The sequence below is a fragment of the Gopherus flavomarginatus genome, chromosome 5, assembly GCF_025201925.1.
Source record: "Gopherus flavomarginatus isolate rGopFla2 chromosome 5, rGopFla2.mat.asm, whole genome shotgun sequence".
Taxonomy (NCBI): domain Eukaryota; kingdom Metazoa; phylum Chordata; order Testudines; family Testudinidae; genus Gopherus; species Gopherus flavomarginatus.
The window spans coordinates 69,924,027-69,944,947 of record NC_066621.1 but is presented as its reverse complement, the minus strand read 5'-3'; the positions used below and the strand labels follow the sequence as shown (position 1 = coordinate 69,944,947).

General features: G+C 42.1%; 1 protein-coding gene across 2 annotated transcripts in view; it reads right to left on the bottom strand.

Annotated features, from left to right (window-relative positions):
* The window catches only part of BDNF (brain derived neurotrophic factor), a 50,530-nt gene extending 47,021 nt beyond the window's left edge, over positions 1 to 3,509 (bottom strand). The window contains exon 1 of one of the 2 annotated variants that reach the window (XM_050955506.1): positions 3,399 to 3,509. In XM_050955506.1, coding sequence (XP_050811463.1) covers positions 3,399 to 3,401 — 3 coding nt within the window. In that variant the 5' untranslated portion in view covers positions 3,402 to 3,509. Of the gene's footprint in view, positions 1 to 2,324; positions 2,506 to 3,398 lie in introns of those variants that run through there. The other variant, XM_050955508.1, reaches the window with a different exon arrangement.
* Between the last annotated feature and the right edge of the window lie 17,412 nt (positions 3,510 to 20,921).

The window sequence follows — 20,921 nt, the reverse complement described above, 5'->3', positions numbered from 1 at the left end:
ACAGTACTTTTCCAGGGAGGTTGTTTATCAAGTCCCCGTATCACAAGCGACAAGAGATGTTGAGTGAAGAGTTATATGACACTGCTTTGGATTAGCCTGAGGTTCATCGCATCAAGAACGGCGAACTATGTCTCCTGATGGAGTAAAACATTTCCTTCCTCCCAGAACACCGCAGCAGCCCTACAATTTTCTCGGTTCAACTGTCAGATAAATTGGCAACTACACTAACTGGATAATACCTCCCTTAACGGTGCATTCACTGGAAACCTTAGCAACTGTATTAGTCTGAGGCAGGGATTTGCAGCACACTAGGCAAGTGAACTCTGCAATTTAGACTGACAGCTGATTTTTTTCATATCAATCCAGGCAGTGCGGAGTGTCACAATATTTACTCCTCTTCCCTGCGTGTGAATTAGATTTTGGGAGGCAGTCAGAGGTAGAGGGAAAGGAAAGGGAGCGCTGCGCCTTTAATGGCTCCCCCTCCGTCATGAGTCTCCTCTTTAAGCTTGCAAGCCCTGCAGATCCGTATTTAAAGCAGCACCATCTGGGCAGGTGGGAGGTGGCGGTGATGCTGGTGCCTCGGAGTTCCTTCGCCGCACGCTTTGGGATTGCATCAGCTGAAGCAGAAATCCCCCCTCCAACACGGCGGAGAGAGGAGAGGAGTCATTTCCCGCAGGGCTCGCTGGCTCGATCCCTGCAGGGCTCCTGGGGGGGTGGAGGGTGTCCATCACTGTCACCCCCCCGTGTGCGTGCCGACCTGGGCGCCCCGTGCCTCCCTGCCCTTGCAGTGTGTGTGTGTTTGTTTGTTGTAACCACACCCTGTTGTGAAATCGTCCAGCCTGTGCGGGCTGCTCCCTTCTTCCCCGAGCTACGTGAGCGCGGTGCTGCCGGAGGGGGCAGGAAATCGTCTAGTCCCCGGGGAGGGGCGGACGGGGAGAGCGGGCCCGCCCGTGGGCTCACACCTAGCCGGAGCCCGCAGGTGCCCCGAGAACAAAGGGGAATCACCGCTCTGCAGGGGAGAGCGGATCGGCCCCTGGGGCAGGGCCCGGGCAGCCGCCTCTGCTCCGGCTGGGGAGGGCGCCAGCGTCCGCGCAGCGCAGCGGATTCGTGACTCCCGGAGACCCCCCCCTCCCCGCCCGCCAGTCCGCCCCCGGCTCCCAGGGCCCAGCGCCTCGAGCCTGCACTGCAACCGCGCGGGGGAAGCCGAGGCGAGAGGTTTCCACCGAGCGAGGCTCTGCCTCCCCATTTAAAGCCATTGCACACCTACTGGATGTGTAGAACCTCGATCCTCCGGGGGAGGCGGGGGGCATTGCACCCCTCTCTCCCCAGCTGCACTGCCTCCCTCCCTACGCCACCCCCGAGGATCTACCCTCTCAGCCCCGACCAACGGGACTCCCTTTGCACCAAGTGGGGCACACTGACTTGAAACTGGGCTAGGGGGAGAGAAGGCAGGGAAAGCGAGTCTCCTCCGAGCCGATCCCCGTGCGCTGGTGGAATGACACCCACTCCGCTCCGGCAAGTGCTGGTGGAAGCTCGAGAGGGGGAAAGACAAATAAACTCTGTGTGTGTGTGAGAGAGAGAACAGCCCCCTTAAAGAGCCAGAGACCCCGGGAGCCTCGCTACCTGCGAGAAGCTTCTGCTACTGCTGCTGCTGCTTTTCCAAACTGCTGACTTTCCAGAGCTTATTTTTAGCCCGGAGACTAAATATTATTAGCTACATTTCTACGTAGGAAGGATTGAAGGGGGGAAAAAAGAGCGAGAGATGAGCAGAAGGCTCACCAGAATGGTCTCCGATTGTTTTTTTTGCGTTAAGGCTTCAGTGTTGTTAATTTCAGAAGCTCCCAGTTTAATTATAGCAAAGTAGACACAGATCTTGATTTAGCAACATTAGAAGCGACATGCACAGTTCTTGCATACTATCATATGTAACACACATAGCTGCATCAGTGATCTATCTAGAAATCAGTTAATTTCTATGTAGCTAAAGATCAGTTACATCTCCAGCTAAAATCAGTTGCATCTCTATCTACAAATCAGCGGCATCTCATTATCTAAAGATCAGTTTAATCTTTAAAGCATGCACAGAGAGAGAGAGAGAGAGAGAGAGAGAGAGAGAGAGAGAAGAGATTCTTAGATTTAATCAGATATAAGTTAACTTAAGTCTCAGTGAAATCTCACAAAGATTCTCCTACCTTTTCTATTCCTTTCCACACACAGGTCAGCAACAAAGGTAACAAAACTAGGCAAAGAGCAGGAAACAATCCCCACATAATAGACAGCAGCTAGAGGTGTTGTTGCTAGGGGGTTAGCACCCCTGTGCTTACCTTAGTCACAGCTAACACCACAAGCAGTGGCTAGATCTTGGAGATAAACACTTGCATTTCCCAAAGTTGACACCGTTATACCAACCCCCGGAGCTTGCAAGACTCTTTTTGCCCCCTATTCCAGCCTGCACCGCTAGGAATTCAACTTCAGCCAGCTCCAAAGAGGCGACAGAACTGGGGCTTGGTTACAAGTGCGATCAGCTTCCTAAACGAGAGTGTCTCCTTCAGCCTGATCTTTTAGTGTGAGCTGATGTTCAGGGATAGCCGCCTTTTAAGGGCTACAGGATTCACTCCGGATTGAGGCAGATACCTGGGGTGCTCCCACCTCTGCCTAACCCACTGCCCCTGTCCAAGGTACTGATCGAACCCCCTCTCCCCCCAGCGCTCCCAAGACTGCACAGGGTGCTCCAGGAGGAAAAGGGCTAAAACCTATACTTTAATTAAGTGACACTTGATACCGCTTTAGACAGTTCCTTTCATTTCCCACGCGTTGTCACGTGAATATTGCCTTGCCAAAACCCTCCTGTTAATAGATGATCACATGTTGACTGGACCCTTTGCTTTGAAAGAGAATCTCCAATTTCCTTATCGGTTATATTCACTTATGGGCTTCTTTCTCCTCCCCTTCCCCCCAGCATCTGTAGATAGACCCAGGGTTCTTAATATTGGGATGCTGCTTCTTGTAGCCATTATATTTCCTTGTATTAACCCACTACCAATGGTGCATACAAATGTCAAGGAAATACCCACATATGCCACACATATATCAGACTCTATGCCCACATAGAAAAAGTGAACGACAGAACTTGACAGAGCCATCAGCACTGAACACTCAGATATTCCAGGTCCCCAGCTCCAAGTTTGTTATACGCAGTCTTTGCATCGCAGTCTTAAATCAAAGAGCATTTCAATTAAAGTTATACTGTCTAAAACAGAATTCATCTGGCCTCAGTGGGCTGTATTCTTTGGCTTATTAGGTACTAGAAAGCTGAGCCATGAGATTAGATACTGTTGTTAAGCAACATATCAAACATTTTTTGCAGTTATAGAAAGAGATTTTTTATTGGTACTCACCATTGTTTCTTTGCTGTCCTGGAGACAGAAGTGCCTTAAAATCCAGTCTCTCCAACAGATGCTGGAAGGTAATGTGTCTTGTTTGAAGTCATCATGTGAGAACTTCTGCTTTGCTCAGTGGATCGCCCACCACTTGGTGTGACTTATGAATTTAATAACCCTTTGCAATATCCGCAAGCTTAAACTCTCCACCACCTTGGTGACTACAGAAGACAGAATGCAACTGGCAGGGATTTTTAAAAACCTAAAGATTTACGCAAACGCCTTAGCTCAGAGACACGTTTCCCTTTGAGTTCTTACGTGATTTTAATGAATGAGAGAGGTTACCAATGATTACAAACTAACATGGTATAAAACGTGACTCTCACCGCCTCCCAGTAAATTGGGAGTTTGACAGAAAGTTCCCGAGGAAAGTCTTTTCTGGACACTCTCTATACAACAAACTCAGCCTCCAGATCACTTTCCTACAACCTCCTGGCTCGCATCTGGGGCTGTGCAAGATGAGCTGGCTCTGGAGATTTGCATCGGTGACAGGTAAGGAAACATTTGGCTTTTTAATGTCACGTTCACTCTAGCTAATACGGAAAGCACTCCAGGGACTTGTTGCATACTAGTTCCCGCAGAGTATAGCCAAAAGAGGAATATGTACAGTTGTCAAGACTAGATCACTTGGAAACCATTGTAATTTACAAAAGCAGAACTTCTGAATAAACTTCTCTTTCCTACTCTCCTTTTGACACGGCTTTGTGAAACAAGATCTGCGTCTGATGTTCCTTGGGAACGTCTGGATAAGACACCTCTGACTACAGGACTTTAGCATGGGGGGCGGGGGTTTAGATTTGTTTTTCAACTGATCTAGAAACATTCTTCCTTGATCTTGAGTGTTTTAGCTTTCTTAATTAAAAAAAAAAGTTACAGCCAAAAGTATGGGGAATTCAGCCTCCGTCTAGTGACTGAGTTTGAATGAAGTTATCGCTGCATCTAGGATACTGTAATGGCTTTAAATGTGAGTAACGACACTGGTATAGCCAACTTGGCGTCTTGTGCTGTGAAATAACCCAATTGGCGCTCGGAGCTAGCTCCGTGGAATTACCCAGAGAAACATGTTCGCATCATTCAGTGTCTCCTCTTCCCGTAAATTGATTAACTGCAATTTAGTTAATCCAGTTATGTGTATTGTTTGAAATAAGGGTTACTAAGCATGTTGAGTCTGAACACGGATGGCTGGTGGCTATCTGTCTCAGAACAGAATGAGCGCTAGATTACAAAAGCTTTAGTCAGAAGGTAGAAAGGTAGAAAAGCATCCAAGCTAATAGATGACATTAATATAGTTTTAAAGCGACAGGAATAGTAACTTGAAATGAATACACCCCTCCCCAAATGCTAAGGTGGATTCACTGATGGAGAGTTGCTTAAGACACAATCGTAGATACAGTTCCAGTGATGTATATTGCAGCTGATGTGGTGGATACATGCCAAGGTACTTTCACACTGCTCCATGTAACACCCCCCCCCACAGAGATAGATACCTTAGATTAATTTAAAAAGTCATCATGAAGGTATGCCAGGACAAACCCCTATAGTTTAAGAACAGCATAGTGTCTGGCATGAATCTAAGGAATTCTATTAATTCAGCAGAAATGGTGATAGGTTTCTTTTCTTCTCATTTTTCACTCATTGGGTCCTAAAAAATACATAACTTCCACTATGATGCCATTGGTCACTCTGGTACTGCAAAAGGAATCCAGCTGCAGATTGTGGTGACTGTCAATGCCTGCCATGTCAACCAGTGCCCACTGTACAACCAAATTGTTACATCTCTTTAACCAAAGCTAACTTGATTAGTAAACTACATATTCATCTTGATTCACACCAGGATACACAGAACAGAAAATTTGTTGTCTTTTATGTTTCATTTTTATTTATTTATTTAAGGAAAGAAACCTTGTTACATTATATTATCATATACAATACAAGGCTATGAATTACTCTTTATAGCAGCTTGATCAAAGTGCAATTTCTTCCCTGTAGAAAATAAATCCCAACTATCATTTCTACAAAGGCTTGCATGTGTTAAAGTTTCATTATTTTTCCTGCCATAGCTGTTTTCTTATTTATTTGGTAATTTCCAATCCATCCTAGCTCTCAAAAAGCATGGGAAATACAACCCCTTTTAAATATATATGTCTTCCTAAAAATGATAGCTTGAGTGAATATTTCTCTATATTTGGAGGAGTACTGGAGTTAAACTACAGTCTGATCAGACTAAGTTGGAGATCCATAGACAGTCTCTCTAAGTTTATGGCTGTTATTCTCTAATAATATCCAAATGCAAGATGCAGAGGTGTTAATTTGATCTAAGGTTCATTGGGCCTCCCCCTCCCATTTATCATCATGGGATGTTATATGAATTCTGTTTGGTTGTTTCTGTGCCTCCCTCCATCCCCAACCCAGCTCTGAAAGTCATTGATTCAACAGTTACCTTTGTCTGGAAGACAAAGCATACAGCATCTTCCATGACATCCATTTATGTTGATCCGTGGAATAACCAGCAGATGCTGCCCTAAGACTGGTACAGCTGGCATCTTCCCTCCTCCATTGTTCTGGGTACAAGATGTTGTGGAAAAACTACAGGGGTCTCTAGCAAAGTTGTCCAGAATAGCATTGTTGAGCTTCTTCTTTAAGAGCCAATTATGATTTTTACATAGTATGCAGCTAGAAGAAATTATGCATAAAATCTTGTGTTGGTATTAAACTATGGTCAATTTATGACTATACCCACGTCTCTCATTTGCCTTGTAAACCTCACCCATAAAATACTCTGAAGTGCCAAACATTTATTTTTCAAAAATCCAAGCCATATTTCAAAGATAAGCAGTGTTGATTATTTGATAGGGAGCTTCAGTTTTCGAAAATTGATGTATTGTACTGAATGTGTTGATGTTCAGTTTACTAAGAGAATATCTTTAGACCATGGAATCTTGATTCAGTAGTTTCTACATTTGAGATGAAAACACAAGACGTCTTATTTTTGATTACATGCAACTATGTATAGGCCTAAAAGTTCTAGCCCAACTATAGATACATGATAAATTTCTCCATGCCCTTTGGTGGAGGATTTTATTAGTATTAGTTTTAGTTTTATTAATATTATTAGTATTAGTTTTAGCAATTCTTTCCATTTCCCACTCACTTCCCAGCTCTAGAAATCCAGTCTCTCATTTAAGCAAGCTCCAGCCACACCACTGGTAAGGACACATTGCACCTACAACATTTTCCGACCATCTATTCAGTTCTCAGTTCTCATCTCATCAATGGGTAGGTAGCCTCATTTCCTCTTTAAGGTCTTAGTCATTTGGAATGTCAGGATCACATGATTCTATCAGTTTAGTAAAGTTAAAAGTGAGAGAATTCCTAATTAGCAGAGAAGGAAAGAAAACCTGCCCCATGAGTGGGACAGATGAAACCAACACGGCCTTAGAGCATAGACTAAAACCCCAAGTGTCAACTCTTTCAGTAAGAATCCATAGAGTGAATGTATTTGGATATTCTTGTTTTTTTCAGCCATTGACTTTTTTATTTCCTGAGGCAAACTAATAAGGTATGCTGCCACAAACACACACACATACTCATTTAGAAAGCTATCTAGAAAAGTTTCTGAGCCAGGCCTTTATTTATGGTAAGTCAACATAGTCCCATTGACTTCAATGGAGATCTGTTGATCTACACTAGCAGAGAGTGTGGTCTTTTCTCTCTGGGCCAAATTAGGCATGGGGTAATTGAAGGCAGGATTTGGTCTACAATGTTTCAATCCTGTCAGCCCCCAAGAATTAGGACAGATCACACAGAACAATCAAGGCAGTAATGAGAATGCTGCTCAAGTATATAAAAGAGCAAAAGGTCATTGATGGAATCAATAATGCTTGTAAGAGGCAACAGGAATTATTTAGTGATGGAGGAAGAGGAGGAGGAGGAAGAAGGCAAGAGAATACAAAAAATTGCAATAAATTCCTTGCTTTAGTGTTCACAGGACATATATTGGCCAAAATTGTTGTGACATACACATTTTCTACCACAGGAAAGATAGTGAAGAAATTTCAGGCCACATTAGAACAGGTGACTGGAAATCAGTAAGGCATATGGGTCAGATCAACTTTATCTCAAAATGTTAAAATGGTATAGGTGAATCACTGATAGAAAGTTAAGAAAGTTCCCTGCAACAAAGGTTTTATCTGAGGACTTTCTAGAAGCCAGCAGACTAATGACATATTTGCCAGGAAAGAGTACTTTACAGTTACATTGCTTGATTGCACAGATTCAACATAGAAAACAGCTATCACTGAACATTTATCCAGTCCCCCATGCTGATGAAATATTGTTCCATGCAGCACTTCTTCTAGTATTTGTCTAGCTTAAATTTAAATATCCCATGCTATGAGGGTTCCCTCAATTCCCCTTGATCTAATTTATCTTACCAATTTCTCCTCTTATTCAGTGACAATTTTCTCTTTATTTTATCCAGTTGCTCATACATATACCTCCTTGAAACTGCTGTCCTTCCTTGTTTTCATCCTTCACATATGCAGCAACATTTCCAGAGTTAATGAGGAAAACGCTACCCTTATTAGAAAGCCCTATTTTTGCGTCTCTTTGGTTTAGAAAATTAGTTTCACCTGAGAATTGCCACATTTACTTTGAAGGCAAAAGAAAATGTTTCTTCAAAGATGAGGAAACTTCCAGTTGTTTTTGAATTATTTGTCTCTAGAAATTCCTCTGATTTAACAGTCTGAAATTGGCCAACCCTTCTTTGTCTCCCTCTAGCTCAAAAGTAGCTTGTTGCTAATTCTTCAACTTTCCGAACAGTTATTTCTCCTTTAAAACTCGTGTGCAGCTATCACAAGAGACTAGACTGTAATAAAGCAAAGATACTCATTTTTGTTGTGGATAGTTTGGGGCAAAATCATGCTCCGACTGATTTAAGCTGCAGTTATAGGCCCAATTTTGCTCCTATTTTTGTCAATGGGAGTTTGTTTTTGCCATTGACTTCTTTGGGAGCAGGCTTTGACACTTATTTCTGTGTGTGAGAGAATATTACCCTCTGTTGGCTGGTTGCAGCTTAGAAAGAACATAAAGTGTCATTCTATAGCTGATAGCTAACAGAGATCTTCTTTGTAGCACTTTTGGACCAAGACAAGGATCTTGGGGCTGAAACGGGTAGAGTTTGGCAGGGGGAGGTAGATTTTCACAGTGAAGGTTATAACTACAGTCCCATTAGAGTGCTGATTTGATCTCACTTGTAACTCCAAATACATAAAGAATCTTCATGCTTTCACATTTTCAGCTTTAAATCTCACAATTAGACCATTTCTAAACCTTTGATTAAACTGAACACATATTTTGAAAGATTAAAAACGTTAACATTTTGGTAAAGCTGTGTGTGTGCGTGTGTGTGTTCTTCAATGTGCACCACACAGTCAGAGCCTGACAGGTATCTAAGGTAGAAGACCACGTCCTCTTGGAGTCACAGTGCCCCAATTAGGGTGGTAACCTAGTTTCTTTTCAGTAATAGATTTGGAATCTTGCCCTGTTCTGAGGACTAAGTTCTCTGTATCCTATTCCACTATAAGGGTAGTTGCCCAACACCATACAGGATTTTGTTCAATGATGCCTTTCCCCATAGTCTATCCTGTGCTGTTGTGTTCATCTTTACTATGCTCTTTATTCTCTAGCTCCTCTTTTATCCCTGATGTAGTTTCTCTTTTTTGTACCAGCCTTAAAACCAGTCTCGTTTACATTCCATCTTTGTACCATGAACATGAAAATAGACAGGAGTCCTAATCCCACTCAGAAACTAGCTATCCTTCCCACCAAGGCATAGTCTTCCTTCAAAGCACCAGAATGTTTCTGTTTTCTTGTAGTCTCCCTGAATATCAGGAAATATTATGTATTTAGCAAGCCTCACGCACTGCACTTGTTACTTTGACAGTTTGGGTTACATAGAGAACACCTTTTAATGGACTCACAATTAACTCATAGTTTGAAGAGAAGTTAGGTTCTGTTATTTAAAAACAAAATATATCTTCAGCTATTTCAGGAAGACTTTATAATCGCTGTATTTTGTGCCTGTTTCTGTAATCCTTCTCCAGACAAAACTTTCAGCAAGCAATACAGAACCAGGATCTTAGCTTGAGCCAGTCTCAGCTGGACTTGGTGTAAGAGGGAGTTCAGTGTCAGAATGGAAGTGAGATATGTTCCATGATTCATTTAAAATTTTATTTTGTATGGTCTGATTGCTCTCCGCTGCCAAGCTCATGCTGACACTTGGCACAGCTGGGCAGGGGACACACAAAGATGGCTCATGTTAGGCTACCTTTCCAATTCTCCTAATGCTGGGACTGCCCGGGGGCCAAAATAGCCACTGGCAAATGTCAGAGTAGCCTCAGGGCCACTTTAACCTAGATTGGTTGGGACAGTCTCTTAGGGATTGCTCTGTTGGCTTAGGCTTGTTGCACTCCAGATCTAGCCCTATATGCTAGAGTGAGAGGGAGAGCAGTTGGTATAAAGCGACTCTGCTGGCTTAGCATCAGCTGAGAATTTGCTCATAGTAGGGGAATCCTCAGCTGCCCACCTATGACTGGCTTCAGGTTCCTTTGAATTGCTCCTGAAGCACAAAGGGATCTGAGTGAGGGTTTAGGAGCTGGCCTGATACTTTTATATCAAATATTTATTTGCCTACCAGCCATTATAAAGCTGTTGATTAAACTATTTTTTTGTTATTCAGATGGCAGACTTCTATGATGCAGTTTAAATAACAGGCCACATTTTGTCCTGGTGTAACTTCACTGACTCCAGTGGAGTTCAGACCATATCATTTCGTTTAGCTGTAAAAGACAAGAGAAGAGCTAAATGTAATGGAAACTATTGGCCCATGTAAGTTCTCCTAGATGACCTGAGCAAAATGAGCCAGTAGGTATCTCTTACTAGAATAAAACCAGAGACAGGCAGAGAAATCAGAACCTGGGGAAAAAAGAAACATGACAGCAGTAATCTGTTACTATTGCAACTTGATTACTGGACTCTTTGAAACAATAGTGGACTCTTTCTTTTGGTATTAAGGTAAATATTTTTCTTCTTGTAACCACAGTGACAATCATACAAAATCATATCACTATGAGTCAATCATTTTTAGCTGGTGCTTGGTTCAATTTGCTTCTTTGTATGTGGAAAATGGGATAGGAAATTAAATTAACAACTGATCTGCCGTGACAGCTTCTTTAGGAGTGTTCAGCAAGGCCCTGGTTCAGTAAAGAATTTCTGTACAAGCTAACTTTAAGCATATGTTGTCTTATTGAAGTCAATGGAACTATTCATGTTCATAAAAGTTAAGTACATGCTTTAGTTCTTTGCTGAATTGGTGTCTAAAAGAGAAGATATACACAGCCTGATTCTACTATCTACCTACAGTCAAGTGCCCCTCTGACTTCAATGGGAGTGCTGAGTGAGTAACAACTGTAGATTTGGGCCCTTAATTAGGGAGAAAAGGAGCATGTGGTACCTGGGAATAAATATATCCAATAAGGAAAATATACACTCAGGGTATGTCTACATTACAGAGTCTATGTCGGCATAGCTATGATGGCATAGCCTCTTACCATAGACACAGCATACACTGATAGGAGTTTTTCTGCCACTGTAGGAACATCATCTCCCTGAGTGACTTAACTATACTGACACAAGCACTCTTCTGTTGGCATAGCTGCATCTATACTGGGAGTTCTGTTGGCATACCTAAGTCAGTCAGGAACATGCTTTTCTTCATATCCTTGACTGAGGCCATGTCTACGCTCAGGGTTGGCTCCAGCTTTTCTGCCACCTCAAGCGGGGGAAAAAAAAAAGAAAGATGAGCTGCTGCACTTCGGCAGCAGCTCAACTGCACTCCACTTCTTCTGCGGCAGTTCAGTGGCGCGTCCTCCCTCTCTTCCTCTTCAGCGGCAATTTGGCAGCAACTCAAAGAGGAAGAGAGGGAATGAGGGACCCGCTGCTGAATTCCTGCCGAGGACCCGGATGTGCCACCTCGATATCGGATGGAGTGCCGCCCCAAGCACCTGCTTGCTACGTTGGTGCCTGGAGCCAGCCCTGTCTACACTACACATTTTCGATCATGTAAGTTACATCAGCATAAAGCCACCACCATTAGTATCACTTGTGTGTATGCATTCTTGGCTCACGTGGGTGCTGCACACACTCTCCAGGAGTGCACAATGCAGTGTATTACAGGTGGGTATCCTAGTGTGCAACTGGCCACCATCCTGCACACTGTCTTTTTGGAAGTTTTGGAAATGCACAGTGGGGCAGAAATGAATCACACAGGGGTGAGTGGGAGCAACTTCCCAGTGTGCAACTGTCTCCATCCCATAATGTCATCTTTTTAAAAATACCATGAACCCCCATGGCCCTCCTCACTGTCCATGAGGTCTGATGGAAGCATAGAATCTGCACAGTTCTGCACTATCGTCGTAAGCATTGCAAGCACGGGATGCATAATCCCCTGGTATTTGCAGCATTGTAAGAAGAACCGAATCAGTGGGGAACATGATAGTTTCTTGGAGGACAGATTGCTGTGGGACACAGCAAGAACCAATTCAAGGTTGTTGGTGGCATTCACAGAGCAGCTGCAGATGATGGAGTGCTGGTACTGGGCCTGAGAAATGAGCACTTACTGGTGAGATTGCATTGTAATGTAGGCTTGCTATAACAAGCAGTGGCTTCGGCAATTTCTGCTGTGCAAGACCATGTTCCTGGATCTGTGTGCTGAGCTTGTGCTAGCCCTCCAGAGCAGAGAAATCAAAATGAGAGCTCCACTGACCATGGAGATGTGAGTGGCGATTGCATTGTGGAAACTTCCAATACCAGATTCCTACCAGTCAGTGGGAAATCATTTTGGAGTTAGAAAATCCACTGTGAGGGCCATTGTCATGCAAGTGTGCAGGGCCATTAATCATCAGCTGCTATGCAGGACTGTGACTCTCGGCAATGTGCAAAACATAGTGGATAGATTTGCGGCAATGAGATTTCTGAACTGCGCTGGAGCAATAGACAACATGCACATTCCTATTTTGGCACCAGACCACCTTGCCTCAGAGTACATCAGCAGAAAGGCCTATTTTTCTACTGTTATTCATGTGTTGGTGGGTCACTAGGGATGCTTCGCCAACGTCACTGTTGGCTGGCCAGGGAGGGTGCATGATGCTCATATCTTTAAGAATACCAGACTGTTCAGAAACCTACAAGCAGCAACTTTCTTTCCTGACAGGTGGATTACCATTGAAGATATTGAAATATCATAGTGATCCTATCTCCTCCTTGCTCCCCTGGCTCATGAAGCTGTACACTGGGCACCTCAACAGCACTAAGGAAAGATTCAACTACTGGCTTAGCAGGTGCAGAATGAAAGTTGAATGTGCTTTTGGTAGAATGGAGGGACACTGGCATTGTTTACTCACATGATTGGATCTCTGTGAAAGAAGACCATCACTAGGGTTATAATTGCCTGCTGTGTCCTGCATAACATATGTGAAGCAAAGCATGGAAAGTTGCCACTATGATGGAGGGTGGAGTCGCTGTCTGCTGAGTTTGAACAGCCAGACACAAGGGCTATTAGAAGACCTCAATGTGGAGCTATACCACTCAGGAAGGTTTTGAAAGAGCACTTAACAGTGAGTCACGGTAATGCGTTGTAGCATACTGTGCTCTACTTGTGCTGATTTGGGGCCTTCAGGAATTGTATGGTGCTTGGTGTACATTAGTGAATATGACACTGTCAATGCACCTCTTAATTTTGCTGTAAATTTATTTTTAATGCACTGTATTTGTCAGCGATCCTAAGAGTTGTTGCACTGGACAACAACAAGTAAGTGGGTACTTTCAGAAGTGATAGGCATCCAGCAGCATGCTGGGAATTAATAACAGTGAATTATTTTCCAAATGATGGAATTTTATAAAGTAACAAAATCAGTGCAAAGAAAACTGCCATTTAAAAGCAAATACATTAAAACCTTAATAAATTAATGGAACAGAACTTAATAATGGGAAGAAATATGTCAGTGTACGTGAAGCTGTGGTTGTCCTTAATGTTCTCAAGGGTGGAATGGTAGGGGTAAAGCTGCATCCCCACATACCAAGTGGAAAATTATGGGGAGGCATAGGGAGGTGCTGTAATGGAGTTTTCCATGGACTGCAAAGGAAGCCAAGCCCATGACTGTTGAACCTGTAGATCCACAAGAGTCTGTAGCATCTGTGTTTGTTGCCAAAGAAACTCCATTATATCCTGGTGAATCTCCCTCTCCTTTTCCTGCTGGGTCTTTCTCCTGTCTGCTCTTTCCTTCTTCAGGCTGTTTACAATGTTCACCTTCCAGCACTGGCTTGCAGACTCTCACTGAACATGTCATCCTGAGTCCTCTTTTTTCTCCTCCTTATCTGGCTTGGGCATTCTGTGGCTGTGGAAGGGGAACCCCCGCCCAAGGCCACAACAGCAGAAGCTGCAGATACAACACACAAAGATATCATTGTCAACATAGTCACAACAGAAAGTGAAATTTAAGATTCAGAACCATCTTTCTAGCTCCCCTAAAGTTTTAAACAAGACACACTTATTGACACTTCTGCTTCAGAGTGCTTGTGCATGGAACGACTCACAGGTCTAGATATGGTGAGTATGGCCAGCTAGAGGTGAGGGAAATCTGTAGTCAATTGCTGGGTTGCATGAAACTTTGAGAATAGGGCAATGGCACTGAATACTAGCACCATTTACCACAAGTGATGGTGATTTTAGCTGATATCTCACTCCTCAGCGTAACAAAGGCACAGAGAGCATAGCTGTTGCTAGCATCCCAAAGCTGCCCAGGACCCTATGCTGCTAACCCATGTACTGCTGTGATACCTGGTGAAGTTATCACCAACTGGCATGGGGGAGTGTCCTACTATGGAGGAAGAAATAAAGCTGCCATCCCTAGAAACCTTTGGGAGAGGATTATACAGTATCTCCATGACATTTTCACAGGGCTGTCCAGAGGTTTCAGGGGGCTTGGGGCAAAGCAACTTTGGGGGCCCTTCCATTAAAAAAAGTTGCAATACTGTAGAATACTATATTCTCATGGGGGCCCCTGCGGGACCCGGGGCCTGGAGCAAATTGCCCCACTTGCCCCCTCTCTGAGTGGCCCTGCATTTTCATTGAGATCTCTCAGAAGGATTCAAGGGACACCCCGGTGTACTTACACAAACTGCTCCACAAGGACCTTCTTGCCTAACTCTAGAGGGGGAATGAAAAGCAGACAACAATGTTATTCTGGTTGTACTTCAACCTCTTCTAGTACAAGTAAGATAATGAATAGCTGATAGCTTTGTCCTGTTAAGTTGGGGGCACCATCAGTACATCATGGTAATGGGAAGAACAATTACACACTTACCTGAGGTTCCTTCCCCTGCATCGGGCTCACCCAAGCTCAACTGCCAGGACTGAGTCTCAAATAGGTTCTCGCTCATGGTATAGGTGATGGCCATCCTCCTTCTTTTCCTCCTGCACCTGCTCTTTATCCTTGATGTTCACACAAGAAGCCTGTGTCTCAGGTTTCTCAGAGGTATCCAGGCTGGTGTGTGAGATGGTGGTATCCACAATCTATTGCATGCAGCTCTTTGTAAAAGCAGCAGGTCTGTGACTTGGCACTGGCTTGACTGTTGGCTTCCCCGGCCTTCTGATATGACTGATGCAGTTCCTTTGCTTTCACATGGTACTGCTACTGGTCCGTGTCATACCCACTCTCCTGTATCCCTCATGCAGTCTTCTCATAGATGTCCACATTTCTACAGCTTGCACAGCTTCTTCTCCCCACAGGGCTAGGATATCAGGTATCTCCTGTCTATACCAAGTCAAAGTTTGTGTCTGGAGTGTGTATTTGGCATGGTCTTCTGGGCACTTTCACTCAACAGTGGAGAGTTGCTAGGTGTGTTCACCAAGCTGGACAATTAGGAAAAGGCATTTCAAAAATTTGAGGAGCTTTAAAGTACAGGGCGGCCTTCTGGTATCTGTGACCCGTGGTCAGTGGAGTTCACAAATCTGACCAGAGCGGTCAGTATCAGACATTGTGGGACAGCTAGTGGACTGTAAGAGTTGACAAAAATAACACAGCTTCTAAACTCATGCTCCATTGACCTCTGTACATCACCCATGGCTCAGTGCTGCTTGGGGAGTTGTTGGTACTGTGTCACTGTAATGGAGTACTTACATTGGTGCCAGACAAATGTAAGTGTAGACACATGCACAACTAAGTCGATGCAAGATGGCTTACATTGACCTAACTTTATAGCGTAAACGAGGCCTGACATAGCTGTGCCTATATAAGTTTTAAGTGCCTACCAAGCCTAAGACAGCAGAGAGCTATAGACAGCAGGGGTATATATGTAAGAGCTATTAAGGAAAACCAGAAAAAGATTATTAGAACCTCAAGCCTTTACTTTTTCTTTGTATTCAAGTGATACAATCTTCCAAATATATCCACTTTCTGTTTGACTCTCCTATGCTAAGGAGGAAGATGGAAAACAGAGGAGGACAGAAAAGAGAAAAGAAAAATTTAAGAAGAAATACAAGATAAAAGAAAATAGATATCTGAAAAAGTTGTTCTGATGCAAATACTGAACTAAGGATAACAAAATAATAACAATAATAATAAATTGCCCAGCACAAATAACCCCCCAAATCCACCATTTTTTACTAATACTTGACCAGTATTTCCACCCACTGTTTTGTGTCACTCTTTTCCCAACTAAACAGTCTCTCTGAAACAGGTAGACACATCCATCAGGTAATTATAATCTAGCATTTTTCAGGTCCAGTGCTGAATGGGTAAAAATTTCTGTATCAGGTCCATCAGTATCAAGACACTTTATAAACATTCACTAAATAATCCTCACAACACTCGTGATCCAAGTAACTCACTAAGCGATAATCAAAATACTGGAATCCCATTATACAGATGAGGAAACTGAGGCAAAGAGCTTTATAAATGGGCTGCTCAAGAACACAGAAGTAATCAGGGTCAGAGATGAGATGTCAGAAGTTCCAGACTCCTAGCACTAGACCTTTCTGACAGAGCATGAATAATTTACCATGGATAGAAAGAATGTCATTATTTTGTAGAGTTTATTGCACTATCCAGTAAAGCATGACTTTAAGCATGTACTTATTTCCATTTAAGAGCTATGAAACTTTTTGCCTCAGTTTCCCTATCTGCGCAATGAGTTTCCAGTACTCCTACTCCTCACTTTAATGGAGTTAACTCATTGAAGTTCATGGGACTACTCACAGTCTTAAAGGCACATGTGTTTAAGTGCTTTGCCCGACTGTGAACTGTATCATGTCTACATTTTAGACTATATTTTCTATTAATTATAGAGGGGCTCAAACTACAAAATTCAGATCTCTGTCAAGATTGCAAACAACCCAAAGAACCAAAGCATTGATATCCAGGATTTTGGTGCAGGCCTATTATAATTTTATTGTATATGCATAAAGTGAATGCTAAATAGAAGTTTGTTGGTACAAACATTATTGCTAATCATATTTTCCATTTTCATCATGCATTTAAGGTTTCTTTTGTTCCATTTCCGACCCACACTCAGCATCTCTGCCTTTGCGCTACCAGATATACTGTAAGTATTAGGTCAGAAAGATACATTTTTACCAAACTCATCACTGAGCAGCAATCAGTGATTCCTTCATTCCAAAGATTATAAAACTGGGTTTTGTTTTTCCAAGGTTAAATGCTAGTATGGCAAGGAAACCTGATTATGTTCATTTTATTTCCACCTTAACTAAGCTTGCCTATATTGAACACTGCTGTGTTCTTCACCATGGGCTCTATGACTCAGCATCATCTACACCTGCAAAGTAAGTATGAATCTTTTAAGTGTGAAGACATTGCATTGTGAATCCCACTAAGTCTTTTTTGTATATTATCAGCTATCTGATTTGAGTTAAACATAATCTACCCACTTTTCCTTGTCTTTTGCTTCTATGACACACTTCTAATGACTTTTCATGTAACTTTTGTTTGTGACCAAAGCGTCATTCAGTATACACTTGAATGGCTATAACAAGAAGTGCTATTAACAGTGAACAGTGTGTACTGTATGGCTACCTTTATGTCTCCGATTGAACTGCAAGTATGTTCACAACATAAAGGACTCTTCAGTGAACCGGGCTAGATCTGTACATTTTATGGTGTATTTAAATTAGGGCTGTTGATTAATCACTGTTAACTCAAGCAATTAACTCAAAAAAATTAACTGCAATTAAAAGAATGAATCACGATTAATCACACTATTAAACAATAGAATACCAATTGAAATTTATTAAATATTTTTGGATGTTTTTCTACATTTTCTAATATATTGATTTCTTTTACAACACAGAATACAAATTGTATAGTGCTCACTTTATATTATTATTTTTTATTACAAATATTTTCACTGTAAAAATTATAAAAGAAATAGATTTTTTCAGTTCACCTCATACAAGTACTGAAGTGCAATCTCTTTATTGTGAAAATGTAACTTACAAATGTAGATTTTTTTGTTTCATAACTGCACTTAAAAAAAAACAATGTAAAACTTTAGAGCTTACAAGTCCACTCAGTCCTACTTCTTGTTCAGCCAATTGCTAAGACAAACAAGTTTGTTTACATTTACGGGAGATACTGCTGACTGCTTCTTATTTACATCACTTGAAAGTGAGAACAAATGTTTGCATGGCACTTTTGTAGCTAGTGTTGCAAGGTACTTATGTGCCTGATATACTAATCATTCATATGCCCTTTCACGCTTCGGCCACCATTTCAGAGGACATGATTCCATGCTGATGATGCTCATTAAAAACATAATGAATTAATTAAATTTGTGACTGAACTCCTTGGGGGAGAATTGTATGTCTCCTGTTCTGTTTTACCTGCATTCTGCCATATATTTCATGTTATAGCAGTCTCAGATGATGACCCAGCACGTGTTAGTTTTAAGAACACTTTCACAGTAAACTTGCCAAAACGCAAAGGAGGTACCAATGTGAGATTTCTAAAGATAGATACAGCCAGGCTGGCTCCAGGCACCAGCCGACCAAGCACGTGCTTGGGGAGGCACCTTGTGGGGGGCAGTGCTCGGGGTTTTTTTTTTTTTTGGTTCAGCGGAGCGGCGCTGGATGGTTTTTTCTGTTTGTTTGTTTTTGTTTCAGCCAGGCAGCACTCGGGGAGGGTGGTGTTTTGGCGGCGCGGTGCTTGGGGGGGGTGAGGGCTTGGGTGGCATGGCACTTGGGGGGCGGGGGCTTGGGTGGCACAGCGCTCGAGGAGGGTGGGGGCTTCAGCGGTGCTGCATGGTGCTCGGGGGAGGAGGGGGCTCTGGCGGCGTGGTGCTTGGCGGAGTGTTACAGCAGGGCAGTGCTCTTTTTTTTTCGCTTAGGGTGGCAAAAAAGTTAGAGCCGGCCCTGCATACAGCACTTGACCCAAAGTAAGAATCTGAAGTGCCTTCCAAAATCTGAGAGGGATGAGGTGTGGAGAATGCTTTCAAATATCTTAAAAGAGCAACACTCCGATGTGGAAACTACAGAACCCGAACCACTAAAAAAGAAAATCAGCCTTCTGTTGCTGGCATCTGACTCAGATGATGAAAATGAACATGCATCAGTCCACTCTGCTTTGGATCGTTATCGAGTAGAACCCATCAACATCATGGACGCATATATTCTTGAATGGTAATTGAAGCATGAAGGGACATATGAATCTTTAGCACATCTGGCAGGTAAATATCTTGCAAAGCTGGCTACAGCAATGCCATGCGAACACCTGTTCTCACTTTCAGGTGACATTGTAAAGAAGACATGGGCAGCATTATCGCCTGCAAATTGTAACCAAACTTGTTTGTCTGAGTGATTGGCTGAAGTAGCTCTGAGTGGACTTGTAGGTTCTAAAGTTTTACATTGTTTAATTTTTGAATGTAGTTTTTTTTTGTATATAATTCTAAATTTGTAAATTCAACTTTCATGATAAAGAGATTGCACTACAGTATTTGAATTAGGTGAATAAAAATATACTATTTCTTGTGGTTTTTACAGTGCAAATATTTATAATAAAAAATAAAGTGAGCACTGTACACTTCATATTCTGTGTTGTAATTGAAATCAATATATTTGAAAATGTAGAAAACATCCAAAAATATTTAAATAAATAGTATTCTATTATTGTTAAACAGTGCTATTAATCACAATTAATATTTTTAATCACTTGACAGCCCTAATTTAAATATTTTTACATCAGTATCCAAGATTGAATTCCAATATTTTTTCTCAGTATCTCAGAGATTTTAATACACTGTTGGGAACACTTACCTTTTATGGTGAAAATAATATTTCCTAACGAAGTAGTTATTTCAGCTTACGGGTGCATCTCAGGGCCATGGCTTTGGGTTCTAAATGGTGGAATTTGGGTGATTTTAAGATATGGCATGAGTCCTCAGAATGATGTAAAAATCATAGACTAAATGTTTTTGGAAAAGCAAGGGTAAAACACAAACCAGCCCAAACGCCATAGTTAAGATTAAGTACTTTTAAGTACAGTTGTGAAACTCTCTTGATATAATTTTGTTAAAATATGTGACTGAGATATGGCCAAGGCATCAAACAAACCAACCTGATTTAACTGTGACATGCCAGCCACTCCTAGTATGTGCTCAATTGTGCCTTGGATCAGTTTTCCATTCTGATCACTGGTAGAAAACTATACTGGTCAGCCTAATTCCATAACACTATAAATTGCAAACTCCTCAGTTATACATTGCATATATCCCTCAGTGATACAGTAATGACGCTTTCAATATGGATAGTACATGTCATGCAAAGATCTCAAACCCTTTACAAACATTAATCAGCTCTCCCACCTTCTCTATGAAGTACGTGCTTCTATTTTTATGCCCATTTTATAGGGAGAGAAATTGAGGCAGGGGGAGATTACTCCCCTCTTATTCCCATTAAAGCCAATGACAAAACCCATAATGAATTCAGTGTTTCAGGACTGGACCATAAGCAATTTACCTAAAGTCATACAACTCCACAATACCTGCACCAGAATTTGACACAGTCCTGACTCCTTTTTCTAATCACTAGACAACACTCCATCTTCTACACTCGGTGGGTTAACTATTATGTTGAGAAATACATGGAGAGCATAAGAAACTATATTATTATTTTGGAATTGAGTAAAGAACATGTTTTAAAATATTTACAACAGCTCAGAGTGTGAGTTTTTATTAGTGCTTGTTCATATAATCCATATAAAAACATTGATATCACGGAATTGTTGATATTCTTGATTCAATGCACTTAGTTATTCAGCTAACACTCCAGAGCAAATGAGTTAGGAAAATCAGATGTCTCTGGGCTAATAGTTAGAGAAGGGGACTGAGCCAGGTCTTCCAGCCCTTAGACAA